The 15,780-nt window shown below is 39.2% G+C and overlaps 1 protein-coding gene across 3 annotated transcripts in view; it reads right to left on the bottom strand.

Annotated features, from left to right (window-relative positions):
* Positions 1-472: 472 nt before the first annotated feature.
* slc6a4a (solute carrier family 6 member 4a) overlaps positions 473-15,780 on the bottom strand; it is a 71,704-nt gene continuing 56,396 nt past the window's right edge. For 2 of the 3 annotated variants that reach the window (XM_048557114.2, XM_048557115.2), the window contains 5 exons: positions 15,547-15,678; positions 11,084-11,183; positions 9,273-9,373; positions 3,513-3,680; positions 473-837 (listed from right to left, as the gene is read on the bottom strand). In XM_048557114.2, coding sequence (XP_048413071.2) covers positions 760-837; positions 3,513-3,680; positions 9,273-9,373; positions 11,084-11,183; positions 15,547-15,678 — 579 coding nt within the window. In that variant the 3' untranslated portion in view covers positions 473-759. Of the gene's footprint in view, positions 838-3,512; positions 3,681-4,575; positions 4,737-9,272; positions 9,374-11,083; positions 11,184-15,546; positions 15,679-15,780 lie in introns of those variants that run through there. The other variant, XR_007250049.2, reaches the window with a different exon arrangement.

Raw genomic sequence — 15,780 nt, 5'->3', positions numbered from 1 at the left:
TCCAGTTAGCGCTTCATTTTGGTGACTTTATTTCCCATTTATCTGCAATTTTTGTTTAAAATATAAAAGCAATGACTTAGTATTGAAATATGGAATACAGTGAATAAGGCACCTGAACATAGATGTGAAGTATTCCATCAAACACAACAAAAAAATCAGATTCAGGACTACACTTGGACTAAAAGTCAACATTTTACACTTTTGAACAAATGCGCAAGCTAATCATAATGACTTCATATAACCTTTAATAACTGATCCAAACTCCATCTTATGTTAAAAATCAAGTTTCCAATTATCTTTGAAATGTTGCTTTGGCAGCTTGGTCATAAAAAATTCTGATGTAATTTAACAATAAATTGCTTGCCTTTAATTACAATACCCATTGCTTCAAAATACACAAAATGCATCATTTTAGGACATAGCAACAGTCTCCAGTCACTAGTATTCATTCATTATAAAAACAATGTGTAGCATAATGTTCTGTAGACATAAAAAGGAATACCTTTTTGCTGACTTTTACCATTGAGCTTCTGTGTATGTGTATGTGTATGTGTGTGTGTGGGGCCAAGAATATACAATGACCCCAGTAGAACAGCAAAAGTCTAAAGAACTGGGAGGGAATACTGACATCATTAAGCTGCTTTTTGAGGATTGATCTGTCTCCTCATGTCTATAATTTGGCTCATGATTTTGACCTCTCAAATACCATTGACTGATCTTAGCAGTCAGTCCAGGAAGTTAAGAGCACTCATGGTTGTATCAGACGGAATTCAGGTGGACACCAGAATTAGGAGTTTCATTTTCTTCAACTTCTGGAGTGATACTTCTCAAAATTCGCTGTTAGAAGGTAAGTTTTAAGTAAGTCATTACAAATTATTTCTTTGGTATACAATTAAAAAGCCACTGTATGAATCAACATGGTGCAAATTACAGATTCATACTTACAAAACAAAGAAATTTACCTTTCTTGCATTGTCATGAAATTATAATGGAACACCAGCTGTATAGCACTATAATGTAATCTACATTAGTGCTTTTTCAGTTTTACAGGTGTTTGCCCGATAAGAGTCCAATAAAAACTGCAACCATTCTGCACACACTAAACCTTCACATGGCAACACATCCTGTACTGTATCTGTGTGTTCATGAGCCAACAACTTCATCTCTACATCACAAAATATGGTTAAATTGGTATGGTTCTCTGAGCCAATTAGGGACGGGCAATAAATGTAGTCATGCTTCGATCCCTTAATTGAATATAGAAGAAAATGTGCCTAGGCAGGTTGCTTCAAAAACTAAATGCTTTGTAGTAGAAGTTTTAAGAATATAACCTGAAATTACAGGGCAGAACACACACTAATTCGTCCCAAAAGTGGAGAAATGAATAGCTATCTGTGATGTTGAACGACACAGTTCAGAAGTTTAGCTTAATCCTTATTGGAGTCAATTAGATCTTCAAATTGTCCCCAGAGGCATGGGGAAGTGAAAAAATCTTGACTGCAATCCAGTGGCAGTAAAATGTATCAGCTGTTTGCCAACATTGGTTGAGGACAGAACTGAATAGACTGATATCATACCTAGAATTAAATATACTAAAAGTAGGCACTTCAGCATGGTATCTTAGGCACACTACTTTCAGTGGAACATCACTCTGATATGTATTAACTCCTTTTGGGAAAGAAGCACGATTGCTGTGAATACTAAAGGGTAAAAACTGCTATCAATGACCCATGAAAACTTGCAACAGTCACTTATAATATCGACATAATTCATTTCTCTAATGAGCACAATGATTTCATGACATGATCATTTTATTGGCTAGAAAGTTGGGTTCCTTGTATGTAACTATTAAACCATTAGTCTGATTGTTCACCTCAACAAATAAATCACAATGAAATTGCTGTGGTTTTGATTGAAGGAGGAAAGCAAGATTGAAAGCAAGATTATCACCAAGATTTTGGCCAAGGGTCTCTCGACCCCACTGCCCAGCTCAAAGCGGCATCAGAAGCCTGCATTTTGTGAGAAAGGTGACCAACTGTGATTCTCTCCTAGGCTCATCTTCCATTTAAAAATGTTAAGAGGGTTCCCAAAGCAGCACTAATGAAGCAAACGCTTGCCTCCCAAGGTGAAAGACAGAGGGCAGATGACCTGCAATTTGTCCACCTTGCATCTGTGAAAGTAGCCTAGGAATAGGATGAAACCAGGGAGCCAGCATGCCAGTGGGTAGTGTGAAGTTCCCTGGCTAGCTGCCCCTGTGCTTGCTGCAATTATTGCGTAGTGAGTCAGTTCCATGTTAATAGGTCTGGAATGAGCCTTAAAACTATAGTGACATGACTCAAAGGCAGGAGTCTGCCAACTGAACTAAAACAACACCCAAGGTAAGTGCGCAACAAGGAAACCCCCAGGATGTTCCCTACTACAATATTTGATCTGTGCTGAATTCATTCATCTCAGCCAGGATCTTGGTTTTGGTAATTTCATTTTTTGTTCCTGACTTTAATCGTTCTTTCATGGGATGGAGATTTCACTGGTAAGGTTGGTGTTTTTTACCCATCCCTAACTTCTCATGAATTGAGTAGCTTGCTAGGCAATTTCTTCAGGCATTTAAGAGTCAACCCAGATGTCCATGGATCTGAGCTGTACTTTAGGCCAAACAGGATAAGGAAGGCAGGTTTCCTTCCCTAAAGGACATTAGCAAAGCAGATGAGTTTTTATAACAATGAGTAATAGTTGTCACGGACATCATTACTGGGATTAACTTTATATTAACTGAACTAAAATAGCACCAGCTGCTGTGACAGGGTCTGAAATTGTCCCCAGAGCATTAGCCTGGGCCTCTGCAGCCTGTCTGTCTCTGTCTCTCTCTTCCCCCTGGAATGGAATAATCAGCTCATGTTTCTGCTTCTTAATGCTTTCCAGTGATGCTTTCCAGCGACTCTTTCCAGAACAATCTACATTATTTGTGTCAGGGCAGGAATGGGTTCAGCTGTGCTGCCAATTACAGTTTAATAGGTTTTTACTGCCTACAATTTGGTGACGTGCAGCACTCTGGGCTTTGCACTTTTAACTTTATTTTTTAACTGCCAGATTTGTTTAGGTTCATACTGAAGGCCTGAAATTGTGAAGGACAGGCAATTCAGAACTCCCACTGACCGAGTTTCCCTCACAATTATGGGGCTACCACGAATGTAAAAAGGGTAAGTTTTATTGCAGGGTGTTTAAGCCTCTGGAGCTTTTAGCCCGGCATTAAAAAAATCTTACCCAAAACAGATGAGAAAATTGGCAGAAAAAGAACAGGAAGCTAAATACAAATTTCTCCTACACTTAAACAATGAGAAGACATCAAACACACTTCTAAAAATACACAAATGAATCAGCAAGTTCAAACAATCTGTGACACTTGCATAGTTTTCTTGGAATAATCTGAACATTGTTTGCTTTCCAGGATCGTGCTACCCCCACCTAGTCACTAAAACAGAGTGTAAAGACTTACTTGAACATCTGCCACTTACCTGTTTAAATGTTCCTGGTGTAATTATAATTTTGTAAACCATGTAGGACGGAACACAGATAAATGATGAAGTACCAACGCAGTAGCCAACTACTGCAGTCCAATAGGGATATGTATAATTAAAGAGCTTAAGCTCGAGAGGAGCTGACAGGAAACTGCCAATGATGAACTGTTGAAAAATAGGACAGCTGTTGTTAACAATAAGAGAAACAATCAAATATAAATAGATTTACAACACCCTCTATATCTCCTTTTTCAGTGATGCCAAAGAGTTGTTTATTGCGAAGTTCAATAATGCTGTTAAGCATTATACAAATTAGAGATGACAAAAGTATCAGCCATTTAAGTATGAGTGGAGATGTACTGAATTTGCATTAAACACTCCCAGGTCAGACGTAACATGGGTTGATGGTCATTCAAAGTTTCCCCAAGAGTCTTTCAATTTGCACCATTAACTCCAAAACTCCAAATTCAAAAAAAATTTTGTCACAACAGTCTAGCAATAAACTTAATTTACTTGTTCAACACTTTTCCCTTTAATTTATCTCCAAATTGTGTTTTTAGTAAAACTCAGGAAGCTTGAACAATGTTTTCTTGTTTTTGAAAACTTTGATTAATGATTTGTGGTAAAGCATTTTATACTTGAAATTATGTTAAATAATCTTTACTCTTTGTAACTCTTTACCTTGAGTATCAATGTCATTCCACAATCAAGAATATGTCCTTCTTATGGACAAAAATTGACCACCAATTTTTCTGAAAGGACAATTGGTTGTACAGAGCTTGAATGTTGCTTTAAAAGACTTTTACCAAAGCCTTTTATTTAGCGTATTCCTTCAGATGTTTGTAATGGGAAGAGTACAAATTGTACTCAAACAATTCAAGCTTGTAAAATACAAAGAAAATGCCACGTGTTAGATATCATTCCATGAATAGGCAGCAAGTGCTGAATATTCTTGAGTGTGCTAATAGCTGCAACAATGAACAATTTAGGATGATCCGTTGAGCTCATAGTGTAGCTCATTTATTCTTGCTTGAAGCAACATAAATTCGTGTACAAGTACCTGTTCTCTGCAAACAAAAGGAATATGTTCAAGCCTTGCACCACTTTTTATCTTACGCAGGAGCATACAGAGCTGGTGACCTGTTGCTTTCTTCAGAGCAATGTTTAACTACTGTTTTCTCCTGTGGTATTTGTTTAACATTCGGCATTCTTTAATTTGTCCTGATAAATGCAAAATGAAAAGCTTCGGCAACACATCTCTATTTTCAGCAATGGCTTATTTTTCTCCTCATAAGACCTCTTACAAATGATAAAGTGTCTGTGACTATTATTCATTAATGCAGCAGCAGATTGGGTACAAATCACTGCAACAGTTCATCTTAAATGGTGTCAAGGTGGTATTGCTTGCTTCTCAGATTTATTGGAACCAATGCCCATTTGAACTGAAATATAAATGTATATACATATAAATACAATTTTACTTCTGTTTATATTAATATTAATTTGATGGGACTTCTATATTTCCACCGAATGCATGTAGCCTTTCATGCTACAAACTTCAGCAGACCTAATTTGTGTTATGCTATGAATCAACTTAAAATCTTTAGCAATGTAACACTGCAGTCACAAAAATAATGCACTTGACTTAACAATAAATCGATTTTCTTTATCTCACTCATGGTTGTGGTATTTAGATAATGAACTGATAACTTGGGATCTAAAACCATTATCATCTTATTGTGAAGTGGCTTTACTTAATAGGTTCATTTAAGTTAAATATCTACTCTTAATCGGCCAAATAAATCTTGTTTTGAAATATTCCCTTCCAAGACATTTGACATGATTTTTAGACATTTTTTGCTCTTAGTTTTATGTATTCACAGTTTAAAAAAATCTTGAGACAAAACATCTGCAATTCTGTATGGTAATGTCCATAAACTGCTATGAAAAGGATACTAAATCATGATAGAACTGGGTAGATTTAGGCTAAGGCAGAGAGTACAACAAAACTTGAGATCAGCTGAAATAAAGTCCACTCATCCTTAAGCTGAGATTTTTTCAAAGTTGTCGTGTCATAGGTGTAAGGACTCAAGGGCAAATCAAGTCATATTGAGACAGATACTTTAATTCCATTATTTAAAGAGTGAGCATTTTCAACAAACCATTCTTTTACATGATGAATATCAACAGCATCACTAAAGGAACTGGTTGGGAGATTTTGTTGAATTTGATGATCCAAAGACAATTAACAATCAGTAACCCACAAGGTTCAGTTTCATAGATAAGAGATAATGGGAACTGCAGATGCTGGAGAATTCCAAGATAATAAAATGTGAGGCTGGATGAACACAGCAGGCCAAGCAGCATCTCAGGAGCACAAAAGCTGACGTTTCGGGCCTAGACCCTTCATCAGAGAGGGGGATGGGGAGAGGGAACTGGAATAAATAGGGAGAGAGGGGGAGGCGGACCGAAGATGGAGAGTAAAGAAGATAGGTGGGGAGGTAGGGAGGGGATAGGTCAGTCCAGGGAAGACGGACAGGTCAAGGAGGTGGGATGAGGTTAGTAGGTAGATGGGGGTGCGGCTTGGGGTGGGAGGAAGGGATGGGTGAGAGGAAGAACCGGTTAGGGAGGCAGAGACAGGTTGGACTGGTTTTGGGATGCAGTGGGTGGGGGGGAAGAGCTGGACTGGTTGTGTGGTGCAGTGGGGGGTTCAGTTTCATGTACAGTTTGTCAATTCAGTCCTCCCCATATTGCAAGGTGCTGGTATTCCTCCTAAGCTGTTTCACTGATGCTAGCCCTTGAGTTTAAATATATTACAAAATCTCATCAGGAAAAGATCCAAACAGAGGATGCTGATAATAATCTTTATTATAAGATTTTAAAAGGGGGCCATTGGAAGTGTTAATTATGTTTTAACTTCCAATTCCTGCTCTCCACTTTTGTACTAAGTAACAAAGTTGCTCTTTTGACACGTGTAAAGGTAAGTTTGCCATAGGTGCAGATAGTCCTTAGGCTGTCCTCATCAGAGAGAGATGACAGGTAGTGGTTTAACCTGAGAGTCATCACATCTCCGGTTAGTAGAGAGGTTTAAATGGGGGCAACGTCAGCTGCTGTGCTAATTGAACCCACACTGTTAATGTCACTCTGTAATTCAACCAGATGTACAGCAAACTGACTCCCAGCTATGGGTGGAGTCGCAGACAATAATGTAACCTTCCAATACTAATTAATCTTTCAAACAAGTAAAATCACCATGCTATTTGGAAAATAATACTTGCACAACAGTATTTTCATATTAAATCAGTTTAAATTCCATTGATAGCTCGTCCTTCTGCCAAACAGAAAGTGATCCACATGGAGAAGAAGTTTGGTATATGTTTACAACAGTAAGAACTACTTATATTTGTGGAGGTTCCTGTCACAACTTCAAGGCATCTGTCTTCTTCACTATCAGAAAAGAATTTTATTGATGCACAGTTCCTAATGGAATACAGGGGAAAACTACTGTGAATTTGCATACAGAAAAGTATGACAAACAGCAATGAGATAAATGACTAGAGGACCTTTGGTGCTACTGATTAAGGAGCAAATCGTGGCCTGGAATTCTGGAGAAATCTTCTGCTCTTCTTTCAAATTGTTAAGGGATCTTTTATGTTAGTTTGATCATTGGCGGTACCATTAATAACATTCTCAACTCTGCATGGGGCGATTTGCATGTTAAAATAGGACTGAGTCAGCACTGCTTCGTGAAGGGGAGGTCATGCCTGACGAATCTGTTAGAATTCTTTGCAGGAAGTAACAAGCAAGTTAACAGAGGAGAGCTGGTCTATGTGAGCTGTTGGATTTCCAGAAGGCTTTTGACAAGATGCCACACAGGAGGCTGCTAAATAAGATATTAGCCCATGGTGTTGGGCGCAGGATACTGGCATGGATAGATGTTTGGCTGACTGGAAAAATGCTTTTTCAGAATGGCAGCTGGGATTCAGTGTTGGGACCACGACTGTTCACCTTATTTATTAACAATGCAGACAAAGAAACTGACGGCACTGTTGCCATGTTTGTAGATAACACAAAGATAAGTGGAGGGACAGGTAATGTTGAGGAGGCTGCAGAAGGACATGGACAGGGTAGGAGGGTGGGCAGAGAAGTGGCAGATGGAATACAACACTGGAAAAGCGTGAGATTATATACTTAGGTAGGAAGAATAGAGGCTTGGACGTTTATAAATGGGGAAAGGCTTCAGAAACCTGAAACATAAAGGGTCTTAGGAGTCCTAGTTCAGGATTCTGTTAAGGTTAACACGCAGGTTCAGTTCGCTGTTAGGTAGGCAAATGCAATATCAGCATTAATTTCAAGAGGGCTAGAATGGAAGAGCAGAGATGAACTGCTGAGGCTGTAAAAAGCTCTGGTCAGACACAGTAGGAATATTGTGAGCAATTTTGGGTCCCGTACCAAATGAAGGATGTGCTGGCCTTGGAGAGGCTCCAGAGGAAGTCTATAAGAATGACCCCGATCATGGAGGCTGTTAGATGAGGTGTGGTTGAGGACTCTGGGTCTCCTCAATGGAGGTTGGAAGGATGAGGGGGGATCTGATTGAAACTTATAGAATACTGAGAGGTGAGGACAGAGAAGATGTTTCCATGAGGAGGAGAGACAAGGACCTGAGGGCACAGCCTCAGAGTGAAGGGATGATTCTTTAGGAGTGAGATGAGGAGGAATTTCTTGAGCCAGAGAGTGGGAAGTTTGAGGAACTCACTGCCACACGAGGCTGTGGAGGCCAAGTCATTGAGTGTATTCAGGACCGTCATAGCTGAGTTCTTAATCAGTAACGGGGTGAAGGGTTATGGGGAGATGGCAGGAGAATGGGACTGAGCAATGTATCAGCCATAACTGAATAGTGGAGCCAGCTTATTGGGCCAAATGGCCTAATTCTGCTCCTATATCTTATGGTCTTGTGGTCTGATTTTAACATACAAATAAAGTTAACAGAAAATTGATTGAGAAATGAATGAAGTCTAAGTGCAATTTAAATGCATTTTCACACAAGTGGTCCCAGTCTGGAACGCACTGTCTGAAAATATGGGACAGGCAAGTTCAATTGAGGCATTCAAGAGGGTATTGGACGTTTGTTTCAATTGAAATATTGTGCAAGGGAATGGGGAAAAGGCGGTGTTCAGTCAGAATGCTGACTGGAATGTTAGTGCAGACACAAAGGGCTGAATGGCTTCATTCTGCACCCTAACAATTCTGTGATTTTGCAGCAAGAAACATTGAGAAAATACTAAAAGCCAGCTATCAAAGAGTTCTATTTTGAGTGTCTAAGACCCCAAGGTTGTTTGATTTTAAAGGTCAGTCAATTCCAGGGATTGTGTACTGAAGCACATTCTAACACTGATATTCCACCTTGGTCCATCCAAAGGAGATGAAAGAGCCTTTATATCTTATGTTAAATAGCCCATTTTGATTCTATTGGACACATAGCAGACATCTGGTTTTACATTTGCCACTAACCAGAGTGTTTGTTCAATATGACAAAAGTGTGCAGAAACAGAAAGATCACCCTGATCAAGTGCAGGCTACATTATTGAAGCTGAGGATTAGTGTTATTGTTTCAATGCTGGGGAAATGTTAATCTGATTGCTGTTACAACCGTGTTGTAAGTTTCCTGTGCCTTGAAATGCATACCCAAAGTACTAGATATCATACAATCAAAGCAGTAATAAGTTGAAGGAGTATTGCCATCGTGGTTAATCTTACCAGTAGGAATATTGGGCTAATCGCAAACCAGCATATCTGCCAGAACCAGCCGGGGCTAAAGCCAAGCATTTCTTTAACATCCCTGCAGAAACGTTTCATTCCTAAAGTAGTAAGAATAGTACAGAAAATGAGTATGAATCAATTCAAACAAATGGAAGCTCTACATACAGCAGCTCTTTACTTACACAGTCCCTCTTGGTAATTCTATGTGAGAGCACAACAACTGAATTTTTATCACAAGATCTTCTAATAACTAGTTCATTTCCTCCAAGGGGGTCAAAACTAAGTAAAATTTTCAGGTGGAAATTACAGGATGGAGCACTCAGGAGTTGTGTGAATGTAATTTGGTCACTGAACATATATGGCTTTGTACATTAATCTTCATAATTAATTATCAGAACTTCCTGTATCATTCCAGCACCCAAAAAGCTCCTAATTCAACAAAGGTGGCACTAAATAAGAAAGACACTGATGCAGTCAATGTTGGCAGGGGTGACTTCCCATATGTTTGTCACCAATTTACATTTATTTCAAATAATCTGTAATTATTTTTTCTACTTCAGCGATCCCACCACCTCTTCTTTCAAAGCTGCAAAGCTCAAGTTAATATACAATTTACATATCAGAAAGTGGACATTTGACCCAACTGGTCCATTCCAGTATATATACTACACAAAAAAATCTCCTCCCACTCCACACCAACCAGCCCTGCTGACATATCCTGCTTTATACTTTTTCCCTGAACTCGGTTCCTCTTGATGCGTTTATACTTTTTGCCTCAACTGCGAGATAGAAAGATAGGGACAGAAGTGAGCCATTCAACCCATCCTATTAGCATAGTGGATACTCAAACATTTTCAATGCATAACCCCTTGCTTATTTGTCATAATCCTTCCTGAATGCCATTGGTAATCAGAAATCTATTGATCTCTATCTTAAACACACTCAGAGACAGAGATTCCATGGCCCATCGGGGTAGAGAATTCCAAAGATTCACAGTCCTTCCCACCTCAGACCTAAGTGGCATCCCCCTTACTTTTACATTGTTCAGGTTTGGCAGAAATGTCTTCCCTGTGTCTACCCTGTCTAGCCAATTAAGTATTTTGTAGGTTTCAATCAGATTACCTCTCATTCTTCAAAATTCTGAAGAATACATGCCAAGTTTGTCCAATCTCTCTTCATAGGACAGTCTTGCCATCCCAGGAACAAGCCAGATGAACATATATTGCAGTTCACCTAAGGCAATTACACCATTTGTCAGATAAAGGAGAACTAAAACTGCTCCCATATTCCAATACTACCTCTAATACTACTCACATACTCTAACCAAGCTCCAATAAAATTGGAGCAAATATGGTTACAAATATTACATTCTTAATTCTGTCTGGTTAAGAAAGTGTAAGTTGAGCCCTTTTTGGACTCCTTAATAAATATCATATATGTGCTTCCCAGTTTGGGCTTCTCCATAAATGGTAAGATCTGTACTGAGCCTTCAGTCATGTTTCTTCCCTATCACATCAATTTTATACTTGGGATCATTCTTAATAGGTTTTTCTTTCAGATCTTTTATCGTGGGAGTGGATCATTTTAAGCAATAATCTGATCAACATATTGTAAAATCTCACCAGGAGTAACATGATCAAATGATGTGTTTTTAAAAAGGACAATCCATTAAAGTTGTTTAGGTTTTGAACATTGTGTACTCCTCAAATGGACAATGATCTGAAATATGTTCAGCAATCTATTTTTACCGAACTTGTATTCAAATTCCCACAATGTTGCATATGATTCTGCTGTGTAAATTCACTTACCATAAAACCAAGACACTGCTATTGATTCTAGAAAAACAACAGCGATGATAGCAGCTCCAGTAGCATATTCTTCAAAAAACTTCACCACAAATGCTCCACCCTGAAATAGCAGAAGCATATGACAATGAATGGTCATTTAAAAATATATATATATTACGCGGTGTGAGCATCATTGGTAAGTCCAGCAACTGTTGCCCATCCCCAGATACCCTTGAACAGAATCACTTACTCTGCCATTTCAGACGGCTGTTAAGAGCCATTGTGGTGAGTCACAAATGGGGTTAGAATGGCAGGTTTCCTTCCCCGAATGAAAGCTGAATACAATTTTAACAGCAACTGATTGTAGCTGTCATTGTTACCCTTTGCTGAGACTAGCTTTCAATTCCAGATTTTATTAATTGAATTAAATTTCATCGAGATTTGAAACCGTGCCCACACAGTATTAACCTGAGCTTGGTTACTTAATCTAGTGATAATGGCACAAGACTGCCATTATTCTCTAAATGTGAATTCACAATATGGAGTCTTGACGAACTGTCTCATATTCAGCTTAGCAATACAAGAAAATCAACAGTGCATCAAAAATCATTGCATCAATTTTCTTTTGCTAGAAGAAAGCCTGACTCCCTAAATTTCTCACAAAATGTTCTTAAATAAATGTACAAGACACTTTAACAATAAATTATGTAAATAAATCATTTATTCCCATAGCATTATCATAACATGAAGGCACCCCAATGTGCTTTACAGACAATTAAAAACTTTTCAAGTGCATAAGCATGGCAGCTAATTTGTGTACAGGAAAATACCATAAGGAAGTAATGAATAGATCATTTGTTTGGATGATATTGGTGATGGGATAAATATTGGCTAGAATACTTGCAGGGTCATCAGATCCCTCACATACAAAGTGCAGAATCCAATGTACAGAATTATTAAAAACAGGTGCTTGAAACTTGTTAGATGTAGAGATACATACATTTACATACAGTGATCAGAGAAGAAGGTTTGCCTGACAGAGGTATTAATAAAAAGAATAATATGAATACATTGTGTATGAATTCTCAGGGTTGTCCAGACAGAGCACGAATGAGTGGACAAGATCTCAGGTTATAGAGAACAGAAGTTCATTTTCAATTCATCATTTTATTTGATCAGTGGACCACCAGGAATTAAAATGCAGCTTTGTAGAGCTACACTGTACAACAAATCTGGGAAGGTTCTTTCTGTTTGCACAATTGTGATTCTGATATCTAAAACCAGGATAATCCTACCATGCCAAAAAATATTTGGATTATATTGTATACATAGATGGAGGTCAATAGTTTTAGCCCAGTTAAAATATAGGAACAACCTTCTTTAGTTCTCTGCTCATGCCAAGAAACAATGAGTCAGAAAGATAAGCAAGTATCATTTAGTTCAACAAATGGAATTAACATTATAACAAGTCTAGTTAAATAATAAAGTGTTTGCTTCACATTATGTTGTTCAATAAAAGCAGTTGTGTAACCTACTTAATGGATGGGGTGGAGATGAAGAAAATTGGGAAGGATTTAAATCTTGGGTTTTGCCCAAACATTACAAGTTAAAATTATCTGCTTATAATGGGAGTAGTTGAGTCAAAGCCGTCTACAGATTAAACTATCTTATTCCTCTGAACAAGGAAAATAGCATGGAGCTTTGGCAAGTTTAACTTAACTGGGATGCACAATGTAGCTACATGTTTAAAAGAATCTGCTTGAATTAACCTACATCAGTGAAACAAAGCAAAATTATATTTAAAAAATAACTTTCGGACACTTGTTATTGTGAATGCAAAGTTTCCGTTCTATTTTCCCAATAGCCCAAGTCTTCAGAACCCGCTTCTAAGACTAAGATCAGACAAAATGCTACCTATTTATCTTTCCAGGATTTTCAGACCCAACTTTGATGCAAGTACAATCCCAATAGTGACAGTAAGCAAATCACACAGGCAGCAAAGGAACGGATCTTTCTAGAAGCTGCATGGCAATAACTGCCATGTTTCAGTAAGGAAATACTGTTCACGGCTCCCAAAGCCACTTCGAATACAACTGAGATGGAGGTAGCGTGGGTGAGGGAGTAGGGTTGACAATCGGGTTGATGAGCGGGTGACGGAATAAACAATGACTTGACAAAGCGTAGGCGACCAATCAACACTCTCCTCTCCTGCAGCATTAGTGTTGGTTTCCGCTCTCAGATTGGTATTCTTGCAAATTTTCCTGATGTGCACCATGACAGATTTCAAAGTGCCTCTTTTTCCGGCAATACTCAAATTCATCAACCATATTGTGTGACTATCTATTAAAGTAACTAAGAACCCCTCTGATTTTCGAATTCTAATTCAGAGCTGGGGCTTTGTCAGAGAGTTCCAGACACTGGATCTTTGCCCATTGAAATTGTAAACTTCCTTGGTAATTAGCACACAATCTGTGCACCCAAACTTCCAGAGATAACAAGGTGTGGAGCTGGATGAACACAGCAGGCCAAGCAGCATCAAAGGAACAGGAAAGCTGACGTTTCAGGCCTAGATCCTTCTTCAGAAATGCGGTGGGGGGGGAAGGGGGCTCTGAAATAAATAGAGAGAGAGGGAGGCGAAGATAGAAGTTGGACAGGAGAAGAGATAGACAGAGAGAAGACAGACAGGTCAAGGAGGGGGGGATGGAGCCAGTAAAGGTGAGTGCACGCATGGAATTGGGATGGGGGTTGGTCATTGAGAAGAGAGGGGCTGGTAAGTGGGAGAAAAAAACGACAGGTTTAGGAGGTGGGGACGAGCTGAGCTGGTCTTGCGATGAGGTTGGGGGTGAGGAGATTTTGAAGCTTGTAAAGTCCTTTTAAAGTTCCACCTTTATACAGGCAGAATATGAGATGCTGATCCTCCAGCCTTGAGGTGGCATCGTTGCCCAGGATGGACATGTCGTCCAATGAGTGGGAGGAGGAGTTGAAGTGGTTTGCAACTGGGAGGTGTAGTCGCTTGTCATGAACCAAGCGTGGGTGTTTCACAAAGTGGTCCCCAAGCCTCCGCTTGGTTTCCCTGATGTAGAGGAGGCCACAATATAATTTTAATAAATTTGAGATGTGTAAACAAAGCTTGTACTTTGCCTCTTTGCAGTTTACCTTTTGCTAAGTTACTAATAGTGGTACACACGAGGTGTTTCACCTGGTCCTTATCTAATAGCAAGTTAGTGTTTCATATCTTTGTTTCAGTGTCGCTAATTTTGTGACCACTTTTAACTAAATTAGCAGGGAAAGGGCCTGGGGGCAGGATCTAGGTAAGTTGATGTGGCAACAAGCCAGCACTGATGTGCAGATACAATATACCACATTAGCAGATGTGCAGGTGAACATCTGTTTAATATGGAAGGTTTTCTTGAGGCCTGGGATGGGGGTGACGGGGGAGGTGTAGGGGTAGGTGCTGCTGCAGGGAGAAGTGCTGGGTGTGGTGGAGCTAGTGGGGAGTGTGGAGTGGCCGAGGGAGTTGCGGAGAGAGTGATCCATCTGGGAGGCAGATAGGGGTGGGGAGGGAAATATATCCTTGGTAGTGGGGTCAGATTGCAGGTGGCGGAAGTGGCGGAGAATGATGTATTGAATCCGAAGGTTGATGGGGCGATACGTGAGGACAAGGGGAATTCTGTCTTTGTTGTTATTGTGGAGAGGTGGTGTGAGGGCAGAGGTGCGGGAAATGCAAGAGATGCGGTCGAGGGCATTTTCAACCATTGTGGAAGGGAAATTGGCTCACAGCCTGGCAAACACATTTTGTATTATAAATTCACAGCTGCTGACTTCACCAATTTTCAATTAACATAAGAGCAAGAAAAGATTTTTTGAAGCAATATTTCTATTTAATAGAAATTTACAGTGCAGGTGGCCATTCAGCCTACTGCATCTCTGTTGACACTCTGCTTTAGCACTTCAAAGCTGTCCCCTTCTCTCTTTGCTGCTTCTGCTTCAAATATTTGTTTGTGTAAGGGATGAATTTTATTCGTTTTCAGCTTTTCTTTTGAAAAATGTGAGCAACAAAAGAAGGATTAACAGCACAGAAGTCATTCAGCACATCATATCAGTGCTGGCTTGTGGCCACATCAACTTACCTAGATCCTGCCCCCAGGCCCTTTCCCTGCTAATTTAGTTAAAAGTGGTCACAAAATTAGCGACACTGAAACAAAGATATGAAACACTAACTTGCTATTAGATAAGGACCAGGTGAAACACCTCGTGTGTACCACTATTAGTAACTTTGCAAAAGGTAAACTGCAAAGAGGCAAAGTACAAACTATGTTTACACATCTCAAATTTATTAAAACATAAAGCACCAAAGTAAATATATTCCAATATTAGAGTGAGATTAAAATTAACACATATTAAGGAGGCTGTAATGTAATGAGAAGAGAGAGACAGAAACCAAATGTAATTTACAATGATTGAGGTTAAACCTTTGCACTTACATATGTCAGGGTGCTCAGAGCTCCCAAATAACAGACTATGACCAGGCCCAGCACAAACCATTCACGACGTTTTCGAAGTAGCTCTGAATATTCATCTAGTACTGCTGTTATCACTCCTTCCAGGCCTGCAAACTGAGGAACAAAATCAGAGGATCTGACCAAAAATCTTCCTATTTCACAGGAATATTCATATCGCAATGAATTTTCAAACTCACATGGAAACCATTAATTTAC

Source organism: Stegostoma tigrinum, chromosome 27 (genome assembly GCF_030684315.1).
Source record: "Stegostoma tigrinum isolate sSteTig4 chromosome 27, sSteTig4.hap1, whole genome shotgun sequence".
Taxonomy (NCBI): Eukaryota; Metazoa; Chordata; class Chondrichthyes; order Orectolobiformes; family Stegostomatidae; genus Stegostoma; species Stegostoma tigrinum.
This window is presented reverse-complemented; position numbering and strand designations above follow the sequence as displayed.